Source organism: Sorex fumeus, unplaced genomic scaffold (assembly GCF_029834395.1).
Source record: "Sorex fumeus unplaced genomic scaffold, SorFum_2.1 ptg000003l, whole genome shotgun sequence".
Lineage (NCBI taxonomy): Eukaryota > Metazoa > Chordata > Mammalia > Eulipotyphla > Soricidae > Sorex > Sorex fumeus.
The window spans coordinates 56,630,387-56,654,561 of NW_026606060.1; the positions used below are offsets into that span (position 1 = coordinate 56,630,387).

Here is a 24,175-nt window from a genome sequence, read left to right on the forward strand (position 1 = left end):
CAATGGAGATGTTACTGGGCCCGCTCGAGCAAATCGACGATCAACGGGAGGGCCTTTACAGAATATATTGAATTTACTTTACTATAGTTAGCATAAATATGCTTATGACCTAAAAACTCATTCAGACACCACTTCTCTATAAAGTCTTTCTAAATTCACCATCAGAATTATTTCTCCTTTGTGCTTTGTTTTCGTCCCCAACTCTGTGCCCTGTCTTCTTCATCCCACAGGTCAGTCTTTACTTGAACCCAGGCACTTGGATTTCCCTGCATCCACGCCTCAGGCATCCTCTAGGACCCTGGGACGCTCACCATCCCTGAGCCTCTTCCTGTTCATCCCCAATGCTGTGCCCAGGTCCTCTTCATCCCCCCCCCCCCCAGTATACCTTTAGGGGGCGTGGCCTATTCAGAAGTGGGCGTGACCTCTGTGCCCTGATTTTGGGTCAGCGACTGCTCACCACTGCAGGTAGTTTACCCATACCCAGCAATCTCATGTAACATCTCAGTCTCCATACCTCCACACCAACATGAAGAAGTAACGCAAATCCCCACCACGAGGGGAGGACGATGAAAAGAGTCCAGAAGCCTCAGGAGGTGCGACTCACCTAAGTATTATTTCTCCTTTGTGAAATTTCTTTATCTTTCTGTATTTAAATGGTTATATTCATAAAATAACACCATTATTTACTTACTTCTCTTTTTAGTATCTTAGCGTGAGAAATTCTTTACATCAAAGTTCCACTGTCTTTAGCAGGGTCTAAAGGTGTTGATGTAGTTAGGAGTAAGAACTAATTCTAGGGGGCAGAACAATTGCACAGCAGAGATGGCATTTGCCTTGCATGCTGGATGTGACCCAAAATGCCAAAAAGAAAGAAAAACAAAAAGCAAAATATCCCAAGAACTAATTCTATTCTAGTCCTTCATTTTATTATTTACCAGTTCCTTCGCATCTTGAATAAGCAGTAATGTGGATTCCTTTTTGGAACAGTGGGTTTGACTGGTATTCCAAGAGTCTGATGTGGATGAAAAAGTCAAGCATTTCTGTCCTTGTCGTTTCCACGGTTCTGTGCAAGTTAACAGAGGGGGCCTCTCTTAAATTAGAGAAGAAATAAATATAGTAAGTATGGTTAGGGCACTTGTCTTGCATGCAACCCACCTGGCATGCAAAAGGTCCCACGAGGCTGCGAAGAGTCATGCCTGAGTACAGAGTCAGGAGTAAGTCCCTGAGCTTTGCTCAGTGTGACACTAAAGAACACTAACAAACAAAGTAACAAAAGGCAATTCAGGAACTCCTATGTGCAAGGACTGAGCTCTCTCAGCAAGTTCTGTCTGCAGGACCTGGGCAGTCATTAGTGATACACCACAGTTAGTTTTCACCTCAGACATTTCTTATAAAACTCAAGATTTTATTATGATGTTTAGAGTTTTGAGATTTACTTTTAACTTGTATCAAAGTTATAAATTATTGGTCATTTATATAGAGTATAATTGAAACTGTAGGATATTAGAATAAGGAAGATGATCAGTAATGAGAGCAGCCATGACTTCCATTGAAGACGCTGATGGAGCAGAGTGTTGGATCTGGTGGGGGGAGTCAGACAGACCTCCTGCCGATTTTTCTTAAACTCACTCACACTCTTATGATGTGGGCATCTGTAGGAAAACCACTCAAAAAATGTTCAGTTAAAACATCCGCTGTAGCTGAGGCAGTGTGGTAATCCACCTCAGGGAGCAAGAAGGACTGGCTGGTGGCTAACCAGGAGCAACCCAGCAGAAGTTGGTGGTTTCAACTTCCTGACAGAGAGTCAGCTGCTAGGACAGGCTCAGTGAGGAGATCCCTGACACGGCTTCTCCTCTCTCCTCTTTAATCTCCAGAAATGTATGAACTTACATGCTGCCCCTCCGTTGGTTGCATAATTATGTGCTAATGATGTATACAACACATGAATAAGCATGTAGTCTTTATTACATTTGAAACTTTAGCCACACCCCTGTCATGCTTCTCCTGCTTACCTGCATTTGCATATTCTTCTCTTTAGCTCACTCCTTAAAACTCCTTGACCTCCCTCCCAAATCTGGTAACTCCCCCTTGAGTGCTTCCATCCCCACATCAGGTGTGTACTATCTCTTTTATAAATCTCTCTCCTATTACTTACACTGTCTTGTCCTTGAATTCTTTCTGCAACAAAGACAAAAAACTGAGACATAGTGGAACTGAGCCTACATCCACTTTTCCAGGTACCATTGTTTTTTGTTTTATTTTAGTTTGTGGATATACATGGCAATGCTCAAGGGTCACTTCTAGCTTCAAACTTGGGAACTATGGTTGTTAACCTGACTCATGATCTGGGGGAGAAGGCAGCTGGAATAGAGAAGGGATCACTAAGTCAATGATGGTTGGAGAGATTGCTCTGGATGAGACATGTGTGCGGGAAAGTCAGTATCTGTATTGTAAACCATAATGCCCAAAGTAAAGAGAAAGCATAGGGGAAATTGTCTGCCATAGAGGCAGGGGTGGGGTGGGATGTGTGTGTGTTTGGGATACTGGGAACATTTGTAGTGGAAAATGTGCACTGGTGGATTAATGGGTGTTGATCATTGTATAACTAAAACTCAAACATGCAATCTTTGTAACTGTATCTCATGGTGATTCAATTAAAAAATAAATATACAAAATATAAAGAGGCAATAAAAAAAACTTGGGAATTATTCTTGGTTCTGGTTTGAAGACCATATGTAGTGCCTTGGACTGAACTTGGTTGGCCTCGTGCAAGGCAAGCGCCCTACCTGCCGTACAGTCTCTCCAGCGCTGAAGGTACCACCACCCTTCAGTCCATCGGGAACCTTAGATTGCAACTTTACCTCCTCACTAAATCTTTCCTCCAAGAACATAAGAAACCTGTTTCTTCCAGCACAGGCAACATCATTTTCTAGATACAGGAGAGTTTGACTCATTCATTCTAAGACATTGTTAGAGTTCTCCTGCATTCATGGAGACAGGACTAACACACAGACTGAGCAAATCAATTGTGATAAGGTTGTCCTTGTGGCTGATGTAGTTAACTGCTAAGAGAACTTTCCACTCCAAGCAGGAACTTAGTGGCTCCTTCCTTGTTTTCCTTGAGGTTCAGAGATGAGTTGGTACCCATCCAGGACTGCCTCTACATCTATGAACAAACTGAGTCAGCTCTCTGCTAACACATCACATTCAGAATGAAAAACAACCCAACCATGGATGACTTTGTAATTTTATGACTAAACTGAAAAATTAAACTGAACGAAAAAATTAAAGTAAATTAAAAATAACTTGGTACTAAAAAATAAAATGACCTTATTAACTGTTATAAAAAAACAAAGTGAAAAACTAAAACATTTCATTTTCCTGGAGCAATAGCACAGTGGTAGGGTGTTTGCCTTGCGCGCAGCCAGCCCAGTGAATCTGGTTCGATTCCTCCGCCCCTCTCGGAGAGCCCGGCAAGCTACCAAGAGTATCTCGCCCATATGTCAAACACAGTAACAACAAGTCTCTAGCAAAATTAATGACATATACCATGAGGAAAAAATCATAAATACTCAAATTGTCATATTATATCATATATATTTTATGCGATCCATTGGGCAAGAACAATCTTTATTTTTTGTGATTTTTGGTTTTATGCATGTATATATATATACATATGCATGCATATATATGTGCATACCTTTTTTATCAGTGTGTGTCTGTGTGAGATATGTGTGTATCCGTGTGTATCTGTGTGAGAGATATGTGTGTATCAGTGTGTGTCTGTGTGTGAGATGTGTGTGTATCAGTGTCTATATATGAGATATGTATATCAACGTGTGTCTGTGTGTGAAATAATGTGTTTGTATCATTGTGTGTCAGTGTGTGAGATGTGTGTGAATGTGTAGCATTCCCTGAAGAATTTTCTAGGTTTTTTAAAATTTTTCCTCAGTAGAAATTGTGCAACCTTCTCTCCTGGAAGGGAGCAACATGACACTCTTCATAATCATGCCACCAGACCTCATGCCAGGCTGTTTCACTCAGGGGGTCCTGGAGTGGGGCTGGTAAGACCCCTCCCCACTCAAGAGACCAAGAACTGGCAGCTGAAAACTTCTACAACTCAGCCACTGCCACACTACGGCCGCTCTCCACATGCTTGGGCTGAGCCTCACACAAAAGTGCATTCATTCCTGAACCGCATGGCCTCAAATGCACCCATGTGTACTTCAAACCAAATACACTACCCATATTCCAGGATTACTGCAACCATATTTTGCAGGGGTCAAAATAGGAGACAACCAATCTTAGAGAAAAATATACATTTTTTTTACACACACATATATAAAAAAACCCACAAGTCTCAACCTTTAACAACATGTTAGTGATCTCTTATAGAAGGGCTTAATGGCCCCTGGGTGAAATACAACAAGCCTGACACTCTTTCCTCGAAGGATACTTTTTTCTAGCATTCTCAGAAAATTTTCATAATAAACAATACAAAATATATTATTTCGGTTCTGCTTTGGGGCAGGGTGTGGGATGGAAACATCGAAAACATGGCGGTGGGAATGTGTAGTGGTGGTGGAATTGGTGTGTGAATATTAAATTTAATCATATATTGTGAACTACTTTATAAAATAAAATAATTAAAAAATAAACAATTTTTCCACAGTGATAATGAGCACACAAGTGATACATTCTCTTAGAGTCATTCAACATAGTGTCTATACAAACAGACACTGCTTGCTGGGACAAGATTAATGTCTCAACAGTGTGCAATCTTACTCCAGAATTAATTTTGTTTGTGTTCTATTCATTAATCCAGACAATTTTAAGTATTTTATTATGTATATTAAAATCATCAAGTATCTTACTATAACCAAATTTACTTTTCAACTTGATTCTTGACTCTTAGTTATTGAATATGCTGGCAGCTGCTTCTCATGAGAAACCAAAACCTGTTGGATCACAGGCTCTATGAGTTCTAGGAGCCAGTTCAGGAGCCAGGGGTACGTATACAAGGCCCTGATCAGCATCTGGAATCACATGTTCGCTGAACACCAGAGGGTATGGTCCAGGAGATCTCTATGTACCTACAGATGGGATGATCCGTGTCCCTCATGGCCAGGCCTTAACACTTTATCATCCAACCAACTCTATTGGCCAAGTTTTCCTAAATCTTGCCCTCAAGCTCTCTAAGCACTACTTGGAAGTGTCCCCTCCACCCAACAACACCCTTTTGACCAAAAATATCATAGACTCTGGAGTCACACAGCTTATGTACAATTCACAGTGTCACTACTGCCATTTATAGAACCCCACAAAATCTCATACAAGCTTTGCATGTCCCACTTTTGTCAAACAGAAAATCACAGATTTGGAACCATCTTAACTATGCACTGTTATGACCCTAAATTAAAGAAGTGCATGATATTCACCAAGTGCCAATTTCTCCTTTTAAGAAACACAAGTCACAGAATTACCTGTTGTGTTCTTCCTACTCTCTGGAACATGTTTTTCTGTTGATGATTTTTGTCTTAACATGACTAAGAAACAAGGAAAAGTTATTATGATTAAATATTTCAATGCTGGGTGAAATAAATATGTTTATCAATTTCAGAAAATAAGTGATCTTTAGCTTGAATTTGAACAATAGATTATAGTGATAGCACTGTAGTTAAGAAGATCTCGTTAAAAGATGGCATAGAGGAACAAGAAAAATTCATGGGGCCAATGAAATCATGCAAACCTAGAATTCTTCATGTTTCATGTCTTCTGCTTAATAAAAGAATTTTGAATCATCAGTTACACTTTTAAATTGCTTATAGTAGTTTACCATGTGAGACTATATATATAATATATATAACTATATATATAATGCCTATCCCACCTGCAGGAGAGATTTCTTGGTGCAGTTTGGAACTGAAAATATTTTTAAAAAATGGAACTGTTTTGTTTTCTGGGTTTTTGTTCTGCTTTTGTTGTAGGATGGGGGTGGGGGTGGGGGAACATACCTTGTGGTGCCTAGGGTTACTCCTGGTTCTGCATGCAGACATCACTCTTAAAGGGCTGTGAGGACCTTTCGTGGTATTAGGAATCAATCTCGAGTTGGCTTTGTTCAAGTCAAGCACCCTGACTGCCCTACAATCACCCTAGTGATTTTTTATATTCTTGGAATACATGTAAATAATAGAGAACATTAGAACAATCAGGAAGAAAGAGGAAAGATTGAAGTTTGTAATCTGTTAGGCTCTCAGTGTCACTAAATAATCGTCCTCTAGTTTTATCTCATTGATCTTTAAGTTTAGGTGACCAAATTATATTTTGATACTCTAATATTTGTGACAGTGGTAGAGTAAATATTCTTTTAAAAAAGAGGATCTTGAATCACTTACCTGAAACACTAAACCCTATTGCAGACAGGATAATAATAATAATAACCAAAACACAGACAAATTTTAGTGGAAATTGGTGCTTGCACAAACCTTGGCAGATATCTGAGAAGCAAAAAAAAGTCATAGGTTAATGTCACATTTGTGCTCATCTGGTTCAAAAAGAGGATTGTTTGGATCAAAATAAACAACTGGTCACAGTCTACAACATTTATCAGTCTTCTTTTGCATCTCACGAGATGATTCTTAGATCTAGTTGAAAACTTTCTCATTGATTGAATCAAATACCTATGGTTTTTATGCGTGAACAATTGCGCCAAGAATCAAAAACATAGAAAGAAGGTATTTTTGAGTTGTACACAAAAATGAAGCACATAAATTATTGTAGAAAATAAGTCAAAGAAAATTCTCTAAAAAATAAAGGCCTTTAGAAGCCGAAAAGACAGTACAGGGATTAAGGCACTTGCCTAGCTCCTCTTCCTTGGTTCTGTCCCTAGCACAAACTTTTGGTTTTCTCGGAAGTTATATAGCAAACAGTATAACCATATTCTTAAGAGAGTATATTAATGAAAATAATATTATTAATGAAATTAACTTATATAATAGAATAAGTATACTAATGAAAATAAATGAATCACATTTATGCTCATTTTACCAATTTATCAACCAATTTATTGATTCTTTGCTTCTAGATATCTTTCAAAACCTGAATTTCATAGAAGAAATAAAAAAAACAGAAGCTACTGATAAAAGTCTTGAATAACATTGGACCACAACTTCCAAAGATATATTAACTCTGATGGGAATTATTCTGATAAAGTATACTTCCATTTTTCTACTTAAAGTTGTGTGCGAATAGTTTCTATACCTCTCATATAATACTAATGCCCCCTGTGTTCCTATTTGGTTTATAACATGTCGTATCTATTATAATTATAATTTTTAGCTTTTAGTAGTTTCAAAGGTGTTTGTAAGCAAAAGTTTTCTAAAATAAGGTCACTTATACATAACAATATGGTTTATCAATAGAAGCAAAGTTTACTTTCAACAGTGCTATCAATACAGAAAAATCTGAAAAGTGTGAGCTTTTTTGCACATTGTATCTAGAGGCATTTATGCTAGACTTTTTAAATATTAATGTAATATTGCTGATCATCTTTATTTTTAGTTATTGTTTTTGGGCCATACCACATCCAGCTGTGGTCAGGGCTTACTACTTGCTCTTTGCTCAGCGATTACTCCTGGTGAACTTGGGGGAACCATGTGGGATGCTGGAGATCAAACCCTGGTAGGCCGCGTGCAAAGGCAGAGCCCTACCTACTATAGTATTGCTCCAGCCCATATTGCTCACCTGTGAAACAATGGTTTAAGTTCATAAATTTAGGAACAAACCTAACTCTGAGAGATGTACTAAGAGCAAAGAAAAATTAAAGCACTTACTCTGAGGAGGAGGAGATGGAGATGAAATTTCAAGGCCAGAATTCCTGCGTAGGTTTAAGTCAGCATATATCACCTGGTCCATAGGAAACAGAAAAACATAGCACTAAACTTGCTTACAAGGACACACTCCAGTTGTCTGACTCAAGATCAGTGAAAGGAAGTGCCCAGTCTAAAACTCTTTGTTCTCACTTGATATCCCCTCCCACCCGAACATTATCTCTGTGTTTTGTCCATAAATTAATGATGTAGTCCTCTTGGGTGTCCATTATGTCTGGGCACCACTTAATGAGCTGGTGTGTTTTTCGACAAAATTCTGGTGGGGCTTATTTGTTGTTTGTTTATCTAACCATCACTTTGAGTTCCTTTCTTGAGGTCAGGACAAGGCAAAAAGAAACGTTCATCGAGAGTGCCGATTTATTGGGTTTCTCAAAATGCAGAAGCCAAGACACAGAATACTTAATAAATGAATGGATTTATTTGATCACCTTTTTACTGAGAGGTCGTTTTAGAAAAAAATAGTAGGAATCAGTATTATACTTCATGTTTATATTCAGGGAAATTATATGCCCATATAATATATATTAACATTTTCAGAGGTGAAGGCAAGAGAAAGAACACAACAGATTAGTCACTTGCCTTGTGTGCCACTAACCTGGGTTTAATCCCTGACTGAATAATGTCACTTAGTGCCTTCAGAAGTGATACCTGAATATAGAGCCCCAAATAAGCCCAGAGCAAAGTCAGGTATAGCAAAAAACCAAAACATTTTATTTTGACATTAAATTATCTGGCTTAATGTGTTCAGATAAATAGGTAAGTACAAGTTGCTTTTGAATGCAAAGAACAATCACAGCCAAGAGATGACTAGTATATGGAGAGGCCACATTTGACCATAACTCATTGCTGATCTTATGAGATTATATTTTTCAAAAAGTGGATTGAGACAATTATGTGAGTCTTTTTTTAAAAAAAATGTAACACATGAGGTAATGGTTATGCAGTTACAAAAGGTGGGACAGAGATAAGAAAATCATTTTAAGGGCCGGAGCAATAGTACAGTGGGTAGGGCTTTTGTCTTGCCTGTGACCAACCCAGGTTTGATCCCTTGCATCCCATATGATCACCTGAGCACCGTCTGGAGTAATTCCTGAGTGTAGAGTCAGGAGTAATTTCCGAGCATCACTTGGTGTGGTCCAAAAAAGTCATTTTGCACAAGATAAAAATGTAAGAAGCATGAGAACCAGAGAGTCCTCTGGGCTTAAAATAGAAGAGAAAAGGTGAAATTAGCAAGGTAACAACAGATAGTCTAGGAAATGGCCTGTCCTCCTTCTTCCACAGTGACACTGGTTGACAGCGACATCTGAAAAAACTGAAAAAAATATACTGCCCAGCAAGAAGCAATGATCCCTGGGCAATTGTGAAAGGAAGAGAGGATTCGAACACAGGGCAAGATAATCCTGGCATTGAGTTCAGCCATTATCGCCTTTCTCACTCGTGGGTGCCTCTCTGTCCCACACATTTCAGAGAGAAAAATCCTGGAAAGCAAGAGTTCTTCTTTAAAATAGAAAGAAAGGAAGTGGTGGTGTGTGCATCATGGTAGAATGTTTGAGTCTTCTTGAGGAGCTGGTTAGTTTCCATCTTGCTTAATCAGGACCAGATTTTCCAGCCCAAATCTGGAAACCACTGAAAACTGAGCTGAGTAGCACACAGTGCTGCAGTTCTTTAGGTAGACATGGAAGGAGCCAAAGATAAGCGAGCTTTGAGAAGCTCTAAAATCTCCTGCCATGTCAACACAGGATGCAATATCAACACACAGGAACCAGTTTTTTCACTGCATTATACTAATATCCAATCTGTAAAGACATAAAAATGATTCACCTACAATAATTAGATGATAAAGAATAAAGTGCTCAAGAATGTACTTAACAGCGATGACTTACAAGCCATAAACTTTGCTGAAACTCAAGAAGACAAAGTTAATGAAGAGACATCAAGATTCATTTACTGAGTCTTGGTATTATTCCCAGAATTATATCCAGGTTGATGTTCAGACTCAATGTCATCTTCAAAACTTCAAGGGCATTTTTTATTCAGGAATAGAAAAAAATGTCATCTGAAAATTCACATGGAATCATGGAGAACCTCAAATGACAAAAGCAATTTTGAAAAAGAAAACAAAAAAATTTCATACTTCCTAATTGTATCATTTTTAATTGGATCACTATGAATCGCAAAGTTCTGAAGATATTTATGATTGTTTCAGGCATACAATGTTCTAACACCATTCCCTTCTCCGTTACCCACTACCCTCCACCACTTTTCCTCTGTAGCAGGCATTTTCTCCTACCCACTTTGTCCTAATGTTCTTTTTATTAACTTATACCCCTTACCCATCCCAAACCAGTGGCAAGTGTCCTAATGAAGAACAGATCTCCTGCTCTTCATTTGTATTGCCACTAGGCATTTGATATTTCCCTGTGAATTTTCTTTATATCCCACTATGAGAGAGATCATTCTGAGTCTGTTCATGTTCCTCTGACTGATTTCACTCAACATGATACACTCCACATAACAGCAAATTGCACGATTCCATCTTTTCTTAAGACCAAGTAGTATTTCATTGTGTATACGTACCATAGCTTCTTTATCCAGTCATCTGTTCTTGGACATTTGGGTCGCTTACCTATTTTGAATATTGTGAATAGTGCTGCAGTGAACATAAGAGTGCAGATGTCTTCTCTACATTGTACTTTTGGGCCCTGAAGATAAATTCCCAGGAGTTACTGAGTCATATGGAAGCACAATACCTACATTTTTTGGAGGAAAGTCAGTATTGTTTTCTAAAAAGGCTGGACCAATTGACATTCCCACAATTCTCTCAGCAGTGACTGAGAGAATCCCTTTTGCCCCACATCCTCGCCAACACTGGTTGGTATGCTTTTAGATGAGAGTCAGTTTTTCTGCTGTGGGGTGGTGTTTTGATAGTGTTTTATGTTTTTTGATAGTGATATAGAGCTTTTTTTTTCAAGACTTTTGGCCATTTGCATTTCTTCATTGACAATGTTTCTGTTCATCTCTTCTCCCATTTATTGATGGGCTAGGATTTTCTTTTCTTTTTCTTTTTTTTTTGATACAGTTCTACAAATGTTTTATACAGCTTAGATTTTAACCCTTTATCAGATGGTAAATCTCAGCGGGCAAATTTTTCTTCCCAGTCTGTGGTTGTCTTTGTATTTTGGTCATTGCTTCTTTTGAGGTACAGAATCTTAATTTAATGTAACTGCATTTATTTATTATTGCTTCTGTTTGAAAACCAAACCAGAAGGTCAGAGCCATAGTACAGTGATTTGGGAATGTGCTTCACTTACAGCCAATCAGAGTTCAATCCCTGGCACCACATATGGTCCCCTGAGTCCCTCCAGGTGTGATCCCTGGGCACAGAGCTAAGAGATATCCCTGACCACCACTGGGGAGGGGGCATCAAAAAGACAAACTTAAACAATAACCTTATTAGGGTGTTGGGTGTGATTCAGAGAAATAAGATCCTAGTTATTGAAGAACTCCTTTTTGACAATTTCTACTATCTTCTATTCTCTTTACATTTTAGCTACAGTACTTAAGTATCCAATTCAGTGCTAGTCTCTCAGTATCTTAGACTTTCATAAAGAATACCTCATATTTCTTCCTCTAGGTTCTTGGAAGTTTTACACACAAAGCATACATTATTTTCATGTGCTATTATCACTCTATGTGTTTTATTATTAAATAAAAACTTCCCTTTGAATCACAACTAGTTTTGTAATGCCAGAGAATAAATTACATGGATATATATTGAAGACAAAAGTTAGTGTGTAATAGACAACTCGCATTATTCAATGCTTCTTACTGACTCCCTAGAAAAGGTATAGCAAAGTCTCCTATCTAAGTACTAGGACTGCCATAGCAGTGCTGAAGACTTAAAACCTACTTACTTTTCAATAATGCAGTTGCTAATGATCAATAATGGACGTCATCATGTTGATTTTGTCTGAGACTTCTCTCTTTGGGTTGCATATTGCTGTCTTTTTTTTATATTATCATGCCATCTTCCCTGTGCGAATCTCAGTGCTAATATCCTATGTTTATAAGCACACCAGACATTGAATTAGAGCCACTCTGATGCCTCATGTGAACTTCATTGCCTTGCTAAAGATTCTGTCTCTAAAAAGTGTCACTTCAAAATAGAAGGGGAAGGATTGAAATATATGAATTTGAGGGACAGGGTTAGTGGTAGATGAAAGTAAGAATTAGGCCGTGAGAAATCCTAATGAATTTCCACATTTACTTCAGGCTAGTGATTTTATGCACTGTCTGTAGCACTGTCCTCCCATTGTTCATCAATTTGCTTGAGCGGGAACCAGTAATATCTCCATAGTGAGACTTGTTGTTATTGTTTTTGTCATATCGAATACACCACGGTAACTTTTCAGGCTCTGCCATGTGGTTGGGATACTCTCGGTAGCTTGCCAGGCTCTCTAAGAGGGACAGAGGAATTAAACTTGGGTCAGCCACTTCAAGGCAAACACCCTACCCGCTGTTCTATCCTCCAGCCCAATGATATCATATGGCTGAAAAATATGACTGAGTGTGTGTTTGTATGTTATGTGTGCATGATAGAGAGAGACTGTATTTAAACTAAATTTCTGCTTATTAATATAAGCAGTTCATAATGCAAAATTAAAGAATTCTAAATATCACCTGAACCTTCTATTATTAGAACAAATACAAACTCTTCTGTATAGTAAATTAATTTTCTATACTACTTCCACAATTAATTGTACCAATATTCATAACATCTTCAACATTGTGATGATAAAAAGATATTTCACACATATGTTTTGTGTGGAAGATGCAAAAATTTCCACTACCTACAGATTTAGGTCAGTCTCTTTCACACACAGGAACTGCTGATAACCAACCTTTCGGAGAAACTTAATTATAGCCATGGTCCCCCAGTGTGACCACTACCTGTGACCCTATTAGGTCTTGCCTATCTTTGAACACAAAAGTGGGGGAGGGGTAAAAACTGTTAAAAATTATCTATAACCTTAAAACTGTGTTTGTTTGTAGAGCAACACTTATCTACTAGGGTGTTATTATTTGAAATACACAGAACATAAAGTAGGTGCTAGACATTAATTTCGCTAAGACCTTTGTTTATAAAAGAAAGTGATAATTTTATCATGAGAGTCTTCAAAATATATATTTATAGAGTATCTACTATTGTACAATCCATGTTGTGCAATCTGGTGGGAGAGTACACTGTAGCACTGTTCTCCCATTGTTCACCAATTTGCTCGAGCTGACCCAGTAACGTCTCCATTGTGAGACTTGCTGTTTCTGTGTTTGGCATACCAAATACGTCATGGGTAGCTTGATGAGAGGAAAATATAAAATATAAATACGCACTACAAACTGATCATAAAAAAAAAAAACTTGCAGTGAGGCTGGGGTTGTGGTTCAGAGGTAGAACACTTGCTTTGTTTGTGTGATGTTCTATATTTCTTCCCCAAAACCACAAACAAAGGGTAAAAAGGTTTGAAGTATGATATAGGTCTTCAAGAAATATAAAGATTGGGGTAGTTCTACATTTGATGCTACGTGAGTGACTGTGTCGGTGATGGTAATTAAAACAATGGAATTTATCTGAAACAAAACAAAATTCTTAAAACAAGAAATTCAAAGTCTCAGTTTTCCCAAGACAAGGTAAAAATATAGAGAGAATAATTTGCTGTCTTTCTTATCAGTATATACTCATAATAAATATTTAAAAAGCATGCTTATAAATTATCAGACCATCCTCAGAGTAGATGAACTGTTCCCTTGAGATAGAGGAAATTACTTGAAGCATACCTGTAAATCTGAAGATCATCTTAAACTTGATATGAAGGGAAAATAGACAAGTATTCAGTCATACTACATATGTGAGCAATATTATTTTAAATCTTATGTTACTACTGCCCTCTCGAACAAATCTATGAACAACGGGAGGACAGTGCTACAGATAGTGCTACTTATCTGATTTTTTTATGTGCTTGTTCTCAAATAGGATGGAGCAATAGCACAGCGGGTAGGGCGTTTGCCTTGCACGCGGCTGACCTGGGTTCGATTCCTCTGTCCCTCTCAGAGAGCCCAGCAGAATACCGAGAGTATCCTGCCCGCATGGCAGAAGCTGGAAAACTCCTCGTGGTGTATTTGATATTACAAAAACAGTAACAAGTCTCATAATGGAGACATTACTGGTACCTGCTCAAGCAAACCAATGAACAACAGGAAGACAGTTCTACAGTGCTCAAATATATGTGGCCGAAACTTTATTTCATATTGTTTTATTAATTTTGTGGCAAAAGTACTTGGGCCACACAACTGTACTTGGCTTACTCCTGGCTCTGTGTATAGGAATCATTTCTAGACCTGCTCAGATCATACATGATGCTGACATCTATCTGGGGTCAGATGCATGCAAGACAACCACATTATTCCCTATACTGTGTCTCTGACCTCCCAATGTTTTCATACCCTTAGTCATTTTTCTTACCTGCATTTTATTATCAACAAATTTTATTTTATAAAAGTTTCAATTTCAACTAATATGAAATGTTATTAATTCTTGTTGATGTGATAGATTTATCCATTTTCTTATTTTGTGCATGTGTCTATGAGTTATATCTATATTTTGCTGTATGATCTCTGTTCTCTTTTCATTTCTTTTTTTTTCTTTTCATTTCTTATGCCCAAAGTTCATAGCAATAGAATTTGGGAACCCAGGGTCATTTTTGGTTACCCTGTGGACCACAAATTAAAGTAAACAACACCTGTCATATACTTTCTTTGTATAGTGCATAATTACACATTAACTTTTAAAAAATTGGGAAACTTTATAATATTTTTAGGGTCTTTAGTTAATAGGTCATTCATTAATTCATTCATATTTTTAGACTAAAATTTCATTGCTTATGAAATTGCTTGTGATAATTCTCTGTGAAGTTGAATATCTGTTTGAGAATTTAGAATCCTATGTAAATCTTTTTGTTATGCGGCTTTGTCATTTGGTTATTTCTATAATGAGCTATAAATTAGAGAAAGATTTTCAAAAAAATATTTAAATATTTCACCTTTAGAGATGTATAAAAATTAGCTTTTTTTCATTTAAATTTATATGTAATAGCTAATTTAGGCTGGAGTGATAGCACAATGGGTAGGGCGTTCGCCTTGCACGCAGCCAATATGGTCTAACCGAGTTCGATTTCTCTGCCCCTCTTGGAGAGCCTGGCAAGCTACCGAGAGTATCTCACCGTGATGTATTCGATATGCCAAATACAATAACAACAAAGTCTCACAATGGAGATGTTACTGGGCCCGCTTGAGAAAATCGATGAACAATGGGAGGATAGTGCTACAGTGCACTACAGTGACAGCTAATTTGTAGGTATGCAGACAATTAAGAGCATTTCCAGGGCTGCCAATGTGCTTGCCTTGCTTCTTTGGGTTCATTTCTGCACACAACCAGGAGAGAATGTCACCTATAATATCAAGAAGCTTATTCTATCCCTCTTCTAATTTATAAACTGTCAGGATTCAGCAAATTTTAAGCTGATTCATCTAAGGTATCCTGGTTTTTACTATCTGCATATTACAGACAAGGAAACTTTTTTTTAAGTTATGTGATCATGGACGTATCAGAAAAGTATTTTATGCATATTTAAATGTTGCAATATGATTGCCTCTCTCAATTTATCTAAGACTCCACATGGCATTATTGTCAGCTTTTGGGAGAGGGTACTAGGGGTTCCCATGGAGCCCCACTGAAGATTCTCCACCAAACTGCTCGTGAGTCAATGCAAAGATCCAATGATGCCACGCTGCTCAAGCTCTACAGTGGCAGGGATGCCTAGTACCTGGGTCACCCCAGCAGTTCTGGGGACCTCCAGGACAATACCCTGGTGAAGCTCCAGGGACCATGGGTATCTGGGAGTAAAACCCAGACTGGTTTATGCTAGGCATATGCCTTAGACATGGTACTATCTCCTGGTCCCTCAGCTTTCTTTTGTAATAACTCAGAAATTTTGCCATGAGCTGTAAGCACAATGCTGTGTGCCACGTGTCTAGAATGCAGCCATCTCATCACTACAGACCTGTACTCGTTGTTCAACCTCACAGTCCCTCAAGTCCCAGCCCTTGTATCTGCTATTCAATTCTGTTTATATGAGTCCAGCTTCTTATGAGTCCATATTCTATGAATCCAGTTTCTTTAGATTTTGTATAAGTGACATATTATGCAGATTTTGTCTTTCTGGGTAGACTCACATAGTAAAATGTCCTTTAGACTCAAGAATTGTTGGGAATGGTGGGATTTTCTTCTATCTCAAAACCAAGTAAGTGTTTGCTAACACACACACACACACACACGTGCACTCATGCATGAGCACAAACAAATCCTTATCTATACCAAATCTTCTTTATTTTTGTAAACCATTAACTGATATTTAAGTTGTTTAAAGTTTTACTGTTTGTTAATGTGTTGTAATAACCATGGGAATATATAAATGCCTATATTATTTTAGCTCAGGTGTATGACACAATTACTCCATATTGTAAAGCAAATACCACAATGAGATTAGTTAACATTCATCATCTCACAGTTATATAATGGTTTTCTTGTCATAAGAACTTTTAAGATTATCACTTCCAAAGTCCTAATTGCCAAGAATGAAATTAGTGTATGTTATCAGTAGTTACTATTGTTTCAGTTCTAGATACTAGAAATATTGAGTAACTGGGCAAAAATATTTTTTAAACTATTTTATTAAATCACTGTGAGATAGATCCTTACAAAGCTGTTCATGATTGGATTTCAGTCATACAATATTCTAATACCCATCTCTCCACCAGTGTACATTTCCCAGTACCAGTTTCCCCAGCTTCCCATCCATCCATTACCCCCAATCCTCCCCCCCACACACACACACACGCCCTGCCTGCCTCTATGGCAAGTGCTTTTCTTCTCTCTCTCTTTCTCTCTCTCTCTCTCTCTCTCTCTCTCTCTCTCTCTCTCCCTCTCTCTCTTTCTCCTTTTGGGCATTGTGGTTTGCAATATTGATACAGATAGGTTATCAAGAATATTCCTTTACCTACTTTTAACCCTCAGATCTTGTCCAGCGTGATCATTCCCAGCTATTATTGTCATAGCATACTGATCTCTTCTCTATCTTACTTACCCTCAACCTCACAAACACTTGCGGTTAGTTCCAACCATTGGCCAGCCCTCCTAATCCCTGTTTTCCCTGGCCATGTATATTAGTCGTTATATATATATATATATATATATATATATATATATATATAATATCTATCGCTCCAGCCCATCTATGTTTTATAGAACACAAATAAATGCAGTCAGGGAAATGCAGATAAAAAATGAGATATTATCTCACACCATAGAGTCTGGGAAACATCCAATAGAACAAAAACAACTAGTACAACTAATGTTGGCATGAATGTGGAGAGAAAGGGACTCTCCTTCATTGTTGGTGGGAATGCGAATTGTCCAGCCTTTTTGGAAAACAATAAGGACATTACTCAAAAAACTAAACTTGAGCTCCCATTTGACCCAGCAATACCATTTCTGGGAATACACCCTAAGGCTCAAAAACACACGAAACACCATCTGCACTCCTATATTCATTGCACACTATTCACCTTAGCCAGAATCTGGAATCTGCAAAAATAATTTTTTACTGTTATTTTGATTCCAGATATTAACACAGAATAAGACTGAATAACTGGGGAGAAATAGTTTTTTTTTCTCTCTTTTTTGAGTCTCTTCTTTATTATTTTATTACAGAATCACGATCACAATCATCCTGTTGTTTGTCGATTTCCTCGAGCAGGCACCAGTAACATCTCCTTCATCCTAGCCCTGAAATTTTAAAAGAGCCATTTCAATGCTCTTTCAGGATTAGGAGAATGAGACCCATCATTGTTACTGGTATTTAGCATATTGAATACAACACAGGAAGTTTTCCAGACTCTGTCGTGCGGGCACGATACTGTTGGTAGCCTGCCAGGTTCTCCAAAGAAAAAATAAGATAGTAAGATGTCGCTTCCGGGAGCTGGGTTTTATATTCTCTGCGTCTTGGCCATTGATGGGACCAACCTGGCGCTGGCGGCAGCTGGTGGGTCTGATGCCTACCTACTGGAAGATGGATGGTCTAGGTGGAGAAGGACCCGTCCTGATCCAAGTAGGCTTGGAGACCTCAGCCCCGGGACCTGCATGCCTGGGTTCCTCTGCCAGTTCTTTCATGCATGAGGCCCGTCTGGACATACAATTGAGTTAATTTTGTTTCAATAGTGTTAATACTTATTAGTATCGGTTGTACATGGTTATATCATTTCCCTGTCACCAAGGTGCACAAGATCCTCTACATTGTCTCAGTGTCACTTTCAGTTCACCCATCAGATGCTCCAGCCCACCTACTCCCCCTGCCTGGTATGCTTCCTCCTAAAATTCATGACCTATGGTTTAGTAACATTTTACACTGTTTAATCTCTTGTTTCATTTCTCCATGAAAGACAGATGAGTGTGATCTCTGGTACTTGTCCCTCTCCCTCTGACTTGCTTTCTTTAGCATATTACCTTTTAGTTCCATCCAAAATGAGGCAAAATTGGGCAGAAATAATGACATCTATAAGGCTATCTTTTAGAGTGCTATCAAACTCAAGTTCACATGGTTGCCCCTTTAAAGGGTATAATCAGGTTTGATTGCATACAAAGTGCCTCTTTACTATCTCTAGTGCCTCTTTACTAGCTCTTGTAATTGTTGAGAAATTTGTCATTAGATGATTAGGTTTTTGAGTATTTCCATGAATTGGTTTTTGTGAACTTGTTCCTGGGAAACAGGGAGGAACAGTCATCTTTCTTGAAAAGAGTGATTTTGACTGAATTCTTCACTTTGTTCACTGATTGTTTTCAACTCAGAATATTCATTTGGTTCCTTTATGTTTATGTTTTATTTATTAATTTTTGTTTTGGGATCACACCTGTTGGTGCTCAAGGCTTACTTCTTTGAAGCTCAGGGATCACTCTTAGCAGGCTCAGGAGACTATATGTGTTGACAAGGATTGAACCGAGGTCAGTTATGTGCAAGGCAAGCACCGTAACTATTCTATCACTCAGGCCTAACCATTGGGTTCCTTTTAAGATTTTCATTCTTTGTCTAATTTCTTGTTATGTTTAGCGACTGCTTTTTCTGCTTAAGCTGATTTGTTTATGTTTCTGTGTGGATGCAGTCTCAGAAGAGCAGTTTTTCCTTTCCAGGGGATTTACAGAATTCTGTGTTGGGGATTGGGTGTTGGACGATTACTATGATCTTTTACTGCTGCTATAGTGCTTTGATTCTTCTGGATTCTTTGTGATTCTTGAAGCTCTTTGCAACTGCTTTCACCTTTGACATCCAATCACTCCCTTAGTGAGCTGCCTCAGAGTGAGCCCAACTCATGCTGACCTGGGAGGGTTCTGAGTCTTTCTTTGTTCATACTCACTTCATGCTGCTTCTTTCCACTTTTGGCATGATTCATCAGTGTGTGTCTCCTTGCCTCTGACCCCAGTGTTCAATAGCTCCTTTGTGGTTTCTCTCTCCTCCCCAGTCCTTGGCTTGTTTTCTTCCTAGAAGCTCTCTCACTTACTCTTGTTGCCACCCCCTGCAAATGTAAACAAAGAGTTAGCCACAGAGAGGGAGAAATGTGGGCTTGGCACTTGAGGTATTTGCAGGGCCTGTGGGGGCAGGTGGAAAAAATTGCTTTAGGTGACATGTTTTCTCAGCAGTGCTTGAGTGCACTTCCTGCTGTGGCTGGGACATGATCAGCAAGCAGACCTGCACCCTTTTAATGCCCTGGGGTTGCCTCTGGAACTCTCCCTCTCTGAACCAAGACTGTCACTCTTCACCCGATGTGGGAGTGGGAATGGCTCCTTCAGCAGCATTCTGCACAGTTGGGGAAGGTAGGTGCTCACTCACTGACCCCCCCTTTCTCCGCGGGACAGATATTCTGGTCCTTCACGTGTCTAAATTCTGTCACTTCGAGGGAGGAGGATGCTCCGTACTTGCCTCTGCTCCATGTCACCCACTCTTATCTACTAGTTGGATATGGTGACAATGGGCGGTGGTGCACTGGAACTTGCCTAGAAAAAAGAACTAGTATAAAAAATTTTTTTGTTTGAGATACCTGCCCAAGTCCATATCATTTGGGTACCAAGGCCAACAGCAAATCACAGTCTCCTGCCAATTCCTTAGATCTGTCTGCACTGAATGAATTGATTCTCAGAGACCCCTCCAGGACCCCAGGAACATGGGGTTGGATACCACAGCTCCTGTGAAAATGTATTGTTTCATGGATTGAAACTGAATTTTAGGTAAAAATTTTGGTTAATCCCAGATTATGATTTTATTCAGAAAGAACCTATCAGGAAATCCTGCTCTACGGTAAATATATAATCCCACTGTTTTTGGTATCTGAGTCACACAATCTCTTCATCAAGAGATATTACAGTCATCTGCTGAACCTATGTGTCAACGGTGTTAAGAGGGCTTATGGTGTGCAGGCCATGGCAGGCCCATGGTTTACCTGTCAATGCTAGACCATTATGAATTTTATAAACAAAGATGCAAAGTACATACAATATCCTAGAGTCATTTGGTGTTATTGCATACTCAGTGGTTTTCTGGAACTCCACTCAGCTCTATGCATGACTGTCTTCCAGCAATGCTCGGGGCACTCCCACAGATGTTGGGACAGAATATGGAATTCCAGCACTCAAAGGTGCTGTTGAACAGTATCCCAGTTCCTTTTCACTAATGAAAACGTGTCATTGCAAGTTATTAACTCAAGAGACACAGTACATACCTTGCATGACAAGACCTGAGATCAATACCTGGGCCTGCATGGCCCTAAGCAACATAGGTATCACTTTATTTTTTTGTTTATTTTTTAATTTTTAGTAGTGAGAGATCATGAGGTACAGTTGTAGACGTACAAATTGTGTGCTTCAATTACACAATGATCAAATATCCATCCCTCCAACAGTGCCCATTTCCCACCACCAAGGATCCCAGTATCCCTCCCACCCCCCACGCTCCCATCCCACCCTGCCTCTGTGGCAGGGCATTCCATTTTGTTCTCTCTCTCCTTTTGGGTGTGGTGGTTTGCAAAAGAGGCATTGACTGGCAATCATTTTTGGTCTATAGTCTACTTTCAGCATGCTTCTCCAATCCTGGGAGGATCCTCCCAACATACTTTATATGGTGCTTCCTTCTCTATCTGAGCTGCATTTCCCCCTAGCATGTGTGACTGGCCTCCAAGCAATGGAACAAACCTTCTGGTACTAATCTTGGCCATTCTTGGGTGTTAGACTCCTATTTTTTTACTTTATGTTCCCCAGATGAATGCAGTCTTTCTCTGACTATCCCACTCTTTCTAACTCATTTCCCTTAACATAATAACTTTCCATGTAGTACCACTTGTATGTAAATTTCATGACTTCATCTTTTCTAACCACTACATAGTACTCCATTGTATAAATGTACCAAAGTTTCTTTCACCAGTCATCTGTTCTCGGACACTCAGTTTTTTTCCAGATTCTGGCTAATGTAGAGTGCTGCAATGAACAAACAATCGCAGGTGTCACTTCGACTATACTTTTTTGCATCTCTGGGATATATTCCCAGGAGTGGTATTGTTGGGTCAAATGGAGCTCAATTTCTAATTTTTTGAGAATCGTCCATACTGTTTTCCAAAAGGGCTGAACCAGTTGGCATTCCCACCAGCAGTGAAGGAGTGTCCCTTTCTCGCCACATCTGCGCCAGCATCAGTTGCTTTTGTTCTTTTGGATGTGGGCCAGTCTCTGAGGTGTGAGATGGTATCTCATTGTAGTTTTGAACTGCATCTCCCTGATGATTAATGAGTTAGAGCATTTTCTCATGTGCCTTTTAGCCATTTGAATTTCTTCTTTGAGAATGTTTCTTTTCATTCCATCGCCCCATTTTTTTTTATAGGATTGGATGTTTTCTTCTTGTGGAGTTCCACCAATAATTTATATATCCTTGATATCAACCCCTTGTAAGATGTGTATTCAGCAAATATCCTTTCCCATTCTGTAGACTGTCTTTGTATTTTGGTCACTGTTTCTTTTGAGGTGCAGAAGCTTCTTAGTTTAAGATAGTCCCATTTATATATCTCTGTTTTCACTTGCTCGGCCAGATAGTCCCATTTGTCTATCTCTGTTTTCACTTGGTTGGCCAGTGGTGTGACATCTTTGAATATACCAGTAGCTTCAATGTCATGGAGGGTTTTTTTTCTTATACAAACTTTTATTATTCTAAACAAAAAATATATTAACACAAGACAAGTGCATGTAAATTTGTTATTACATGTACTTTTATTACTAATAAATGCGTTATATACAATAATAAATTTAAGCTAAACACCTGAAAATATATATTATAAGCAATGATAAGCACTGAAATTGTAAAATTGTAACTGTTTGTCTGAAAAATAATTAGATTAAACACAAAAAGATATTTACTCAGTCTATATACTTGTACATGATCTGTATAATTACCATATTTTTAATTTTTTTTATTAGTGAGACATCATGATGTACAGTTGCAGACTTACAAATTTTTGTGCTTGGGTTTCAATTATACAATTATACAATGATCAAATACCCATCCCTCCACCAGTGCCCATTTCCCACCACCACGGATCCCAGTATCCCTCCCAGCCCCCATCCCCCTACCCCACCCTGGCTCTGTGGCAGGGCATTCCCTTTTGTTCTCTCTCTCTCTCTTATAGGGTGTTGTGGTTTGCAAAAGAGACAATGGGTTACAATCATCTTTGGTCTATAGTCTACTTTCAGCATGCTTCTCCCATCCTGGGAGGATCCTCTCAACACCTTTATTTGGTGTTCCCTTCTCTATCTGATCTCCCTTTTCCCTTAGCTTGTGTGGTTCGCTTCTTGATTCAGCTTTGGGAGATTATAGGAGTCCAGGAATTTATCCATTTCTTCTAGGTTTTCTTGTTTCGTGGCATACAGACTTTCAAAGTAGTCTCTGATGATCTTTTGGATTTCTTTGGTTTCTGTTGTGATATCCCCCTTCTCATTTCTGATTTGGTTTATTAGGATACTCTCTCTCTCTGTTTCTTTGTGAGTGTTGCTAGTGGTTTATCTATCTTGTTTATTTTCTTGAAGAACCAGCTCTTGGTTTCATTGATCTTTCGGATTTTTTCTTTGGTTTCCATGTCATTGATTTCTGCTCTAAGTTTTATGATCTCTTTCCTTCTGCCTGATTTAGGCTTTTTCTGTTGATCCTTTTCTAAGGTCTTGAGCTGTGAGGTCAAGTTGTTTCTGTGCATCCTTTCTACAGACCTAAGATATGCTTGCAGAGCTATAAATTTTCCCCTTAATACGGATTTCGCTGCATCCCATAGGTTCTGGTAGCTCGTGTCTTCATTCTCATTTGTTTCCAGGTATCTTTTGATTTTGTCCTTGACTTCGTTCATGACCCACTCATTGTTCAGCATTGAGTTGTTTAATTTCCAGGTGTTTGATTTGGTTCTCCGTGTCTGTGTGTGATTCACTTCTATCCTGAGCGCATCATTTTCTGAAAAGATGGTTGATACTATTTCTATCTTCCTGATTCTGTTGAGGTATGTTTTTTGTCCTAGCACATGGTCTATTTTGGAAAATGTTCCGTGTGCACTGGAGAAGAATGTGTATTCTTTCTTTTGGGGATGTAAAGCCCTGCATATGTCTATAAGCCCTTTCTTTTCTATTTCTTCTTTCAAAGCCAATGATTCCATGCTGGGTTTTGTTCTCGTTGATCTATCCAGAGGTGATAAGGTGATGTTGAAGTCTCCAAGTACTATTGTGTTGCTAGCAATGTCCTCCTTAAAGTCTGTTAGCAGTTGTTTTAAATATTTAGCTGTTCCCTCATTAGGTGCGTATAGATTTAAGAGTGTGATTTCTTCCTGTTGTACATATCCCTTGATGAAGAGAAAATAGCCTTCACTGTCCCCTCTAATCTTTTTCAACGTGAAATTACTAGTATGGCCACCCCAGCTTTTTTGAAGGAGCTGTTTGCTTGCAGGATTGTTTTCCATCCTTTGACTTTGAGTCTGTGTTTGCTCTGACTGTTGAGATGAGTTTCTTGTAGGCAGCAGAATGTTGGGTTCTGTCTCTGTATCCATTTTGCCACTCTGTGTCTCTTAAATGGTGAATTTAGACCGTTGACATTCATTCATTCATTCAT

The 24,175-nt window shown here is 38.7% G+C and overlaps 1 protein-coding gene across 1 annotated transcript; it reads right to left on the reverse strand.

The window, feature by feature from the left end:
* Nucleotides 1-911: 911 nt before the first annotated feature.
* LOC130028799 (killer cell lectin-like receptor subfamily B member 1) lies at nucleotides 912-7,935 on the reverse strand. Its single transcript, XM_056119649.1, has 4 exons — nucleotides 7,833-7,935; nucleotides 6,396-6,497; nucleotides 5,484-5,546; nucleotides 912-1,090 (listed from the first exon to the last, which is right to left on the reverse strand). Exons 1-4 carry the CDS (start codon nucleotides 7,912-7,914, stop codon nucleotides 912-914), a joined length of 426 nt encoding a protein of 141 aa, XP_055975624.1. The 5' UTR covers nucleotides 7,915-7,935.
* Nucleotides 7,936-24,175: the final 16,240 nt, after the last annotated feature.

Coding starts and splice junctions, on each gene's coding strand:
- LOC130028799 (XM_056119649.1), bottom strand. CDS start 7,914: ATGGACCAGGTGATATATGCTGACTTAAACCTACGCAGGAATTCTGGC. Junction 5,547..6,395: donor AATAGGGTTTAGTGTTTCAG/GTAAGTGATTCA, acceptor CTTGTTTCTTAG/TCATGTTAAGACAAAAATCA. Junction 1,091..5,483: donor GAGTAGGAAGAACACAACAG/GTAATTCTGTGA, acceptor CTCTAATTTAAG/AGAGGCCCCCTCTGTTAACT.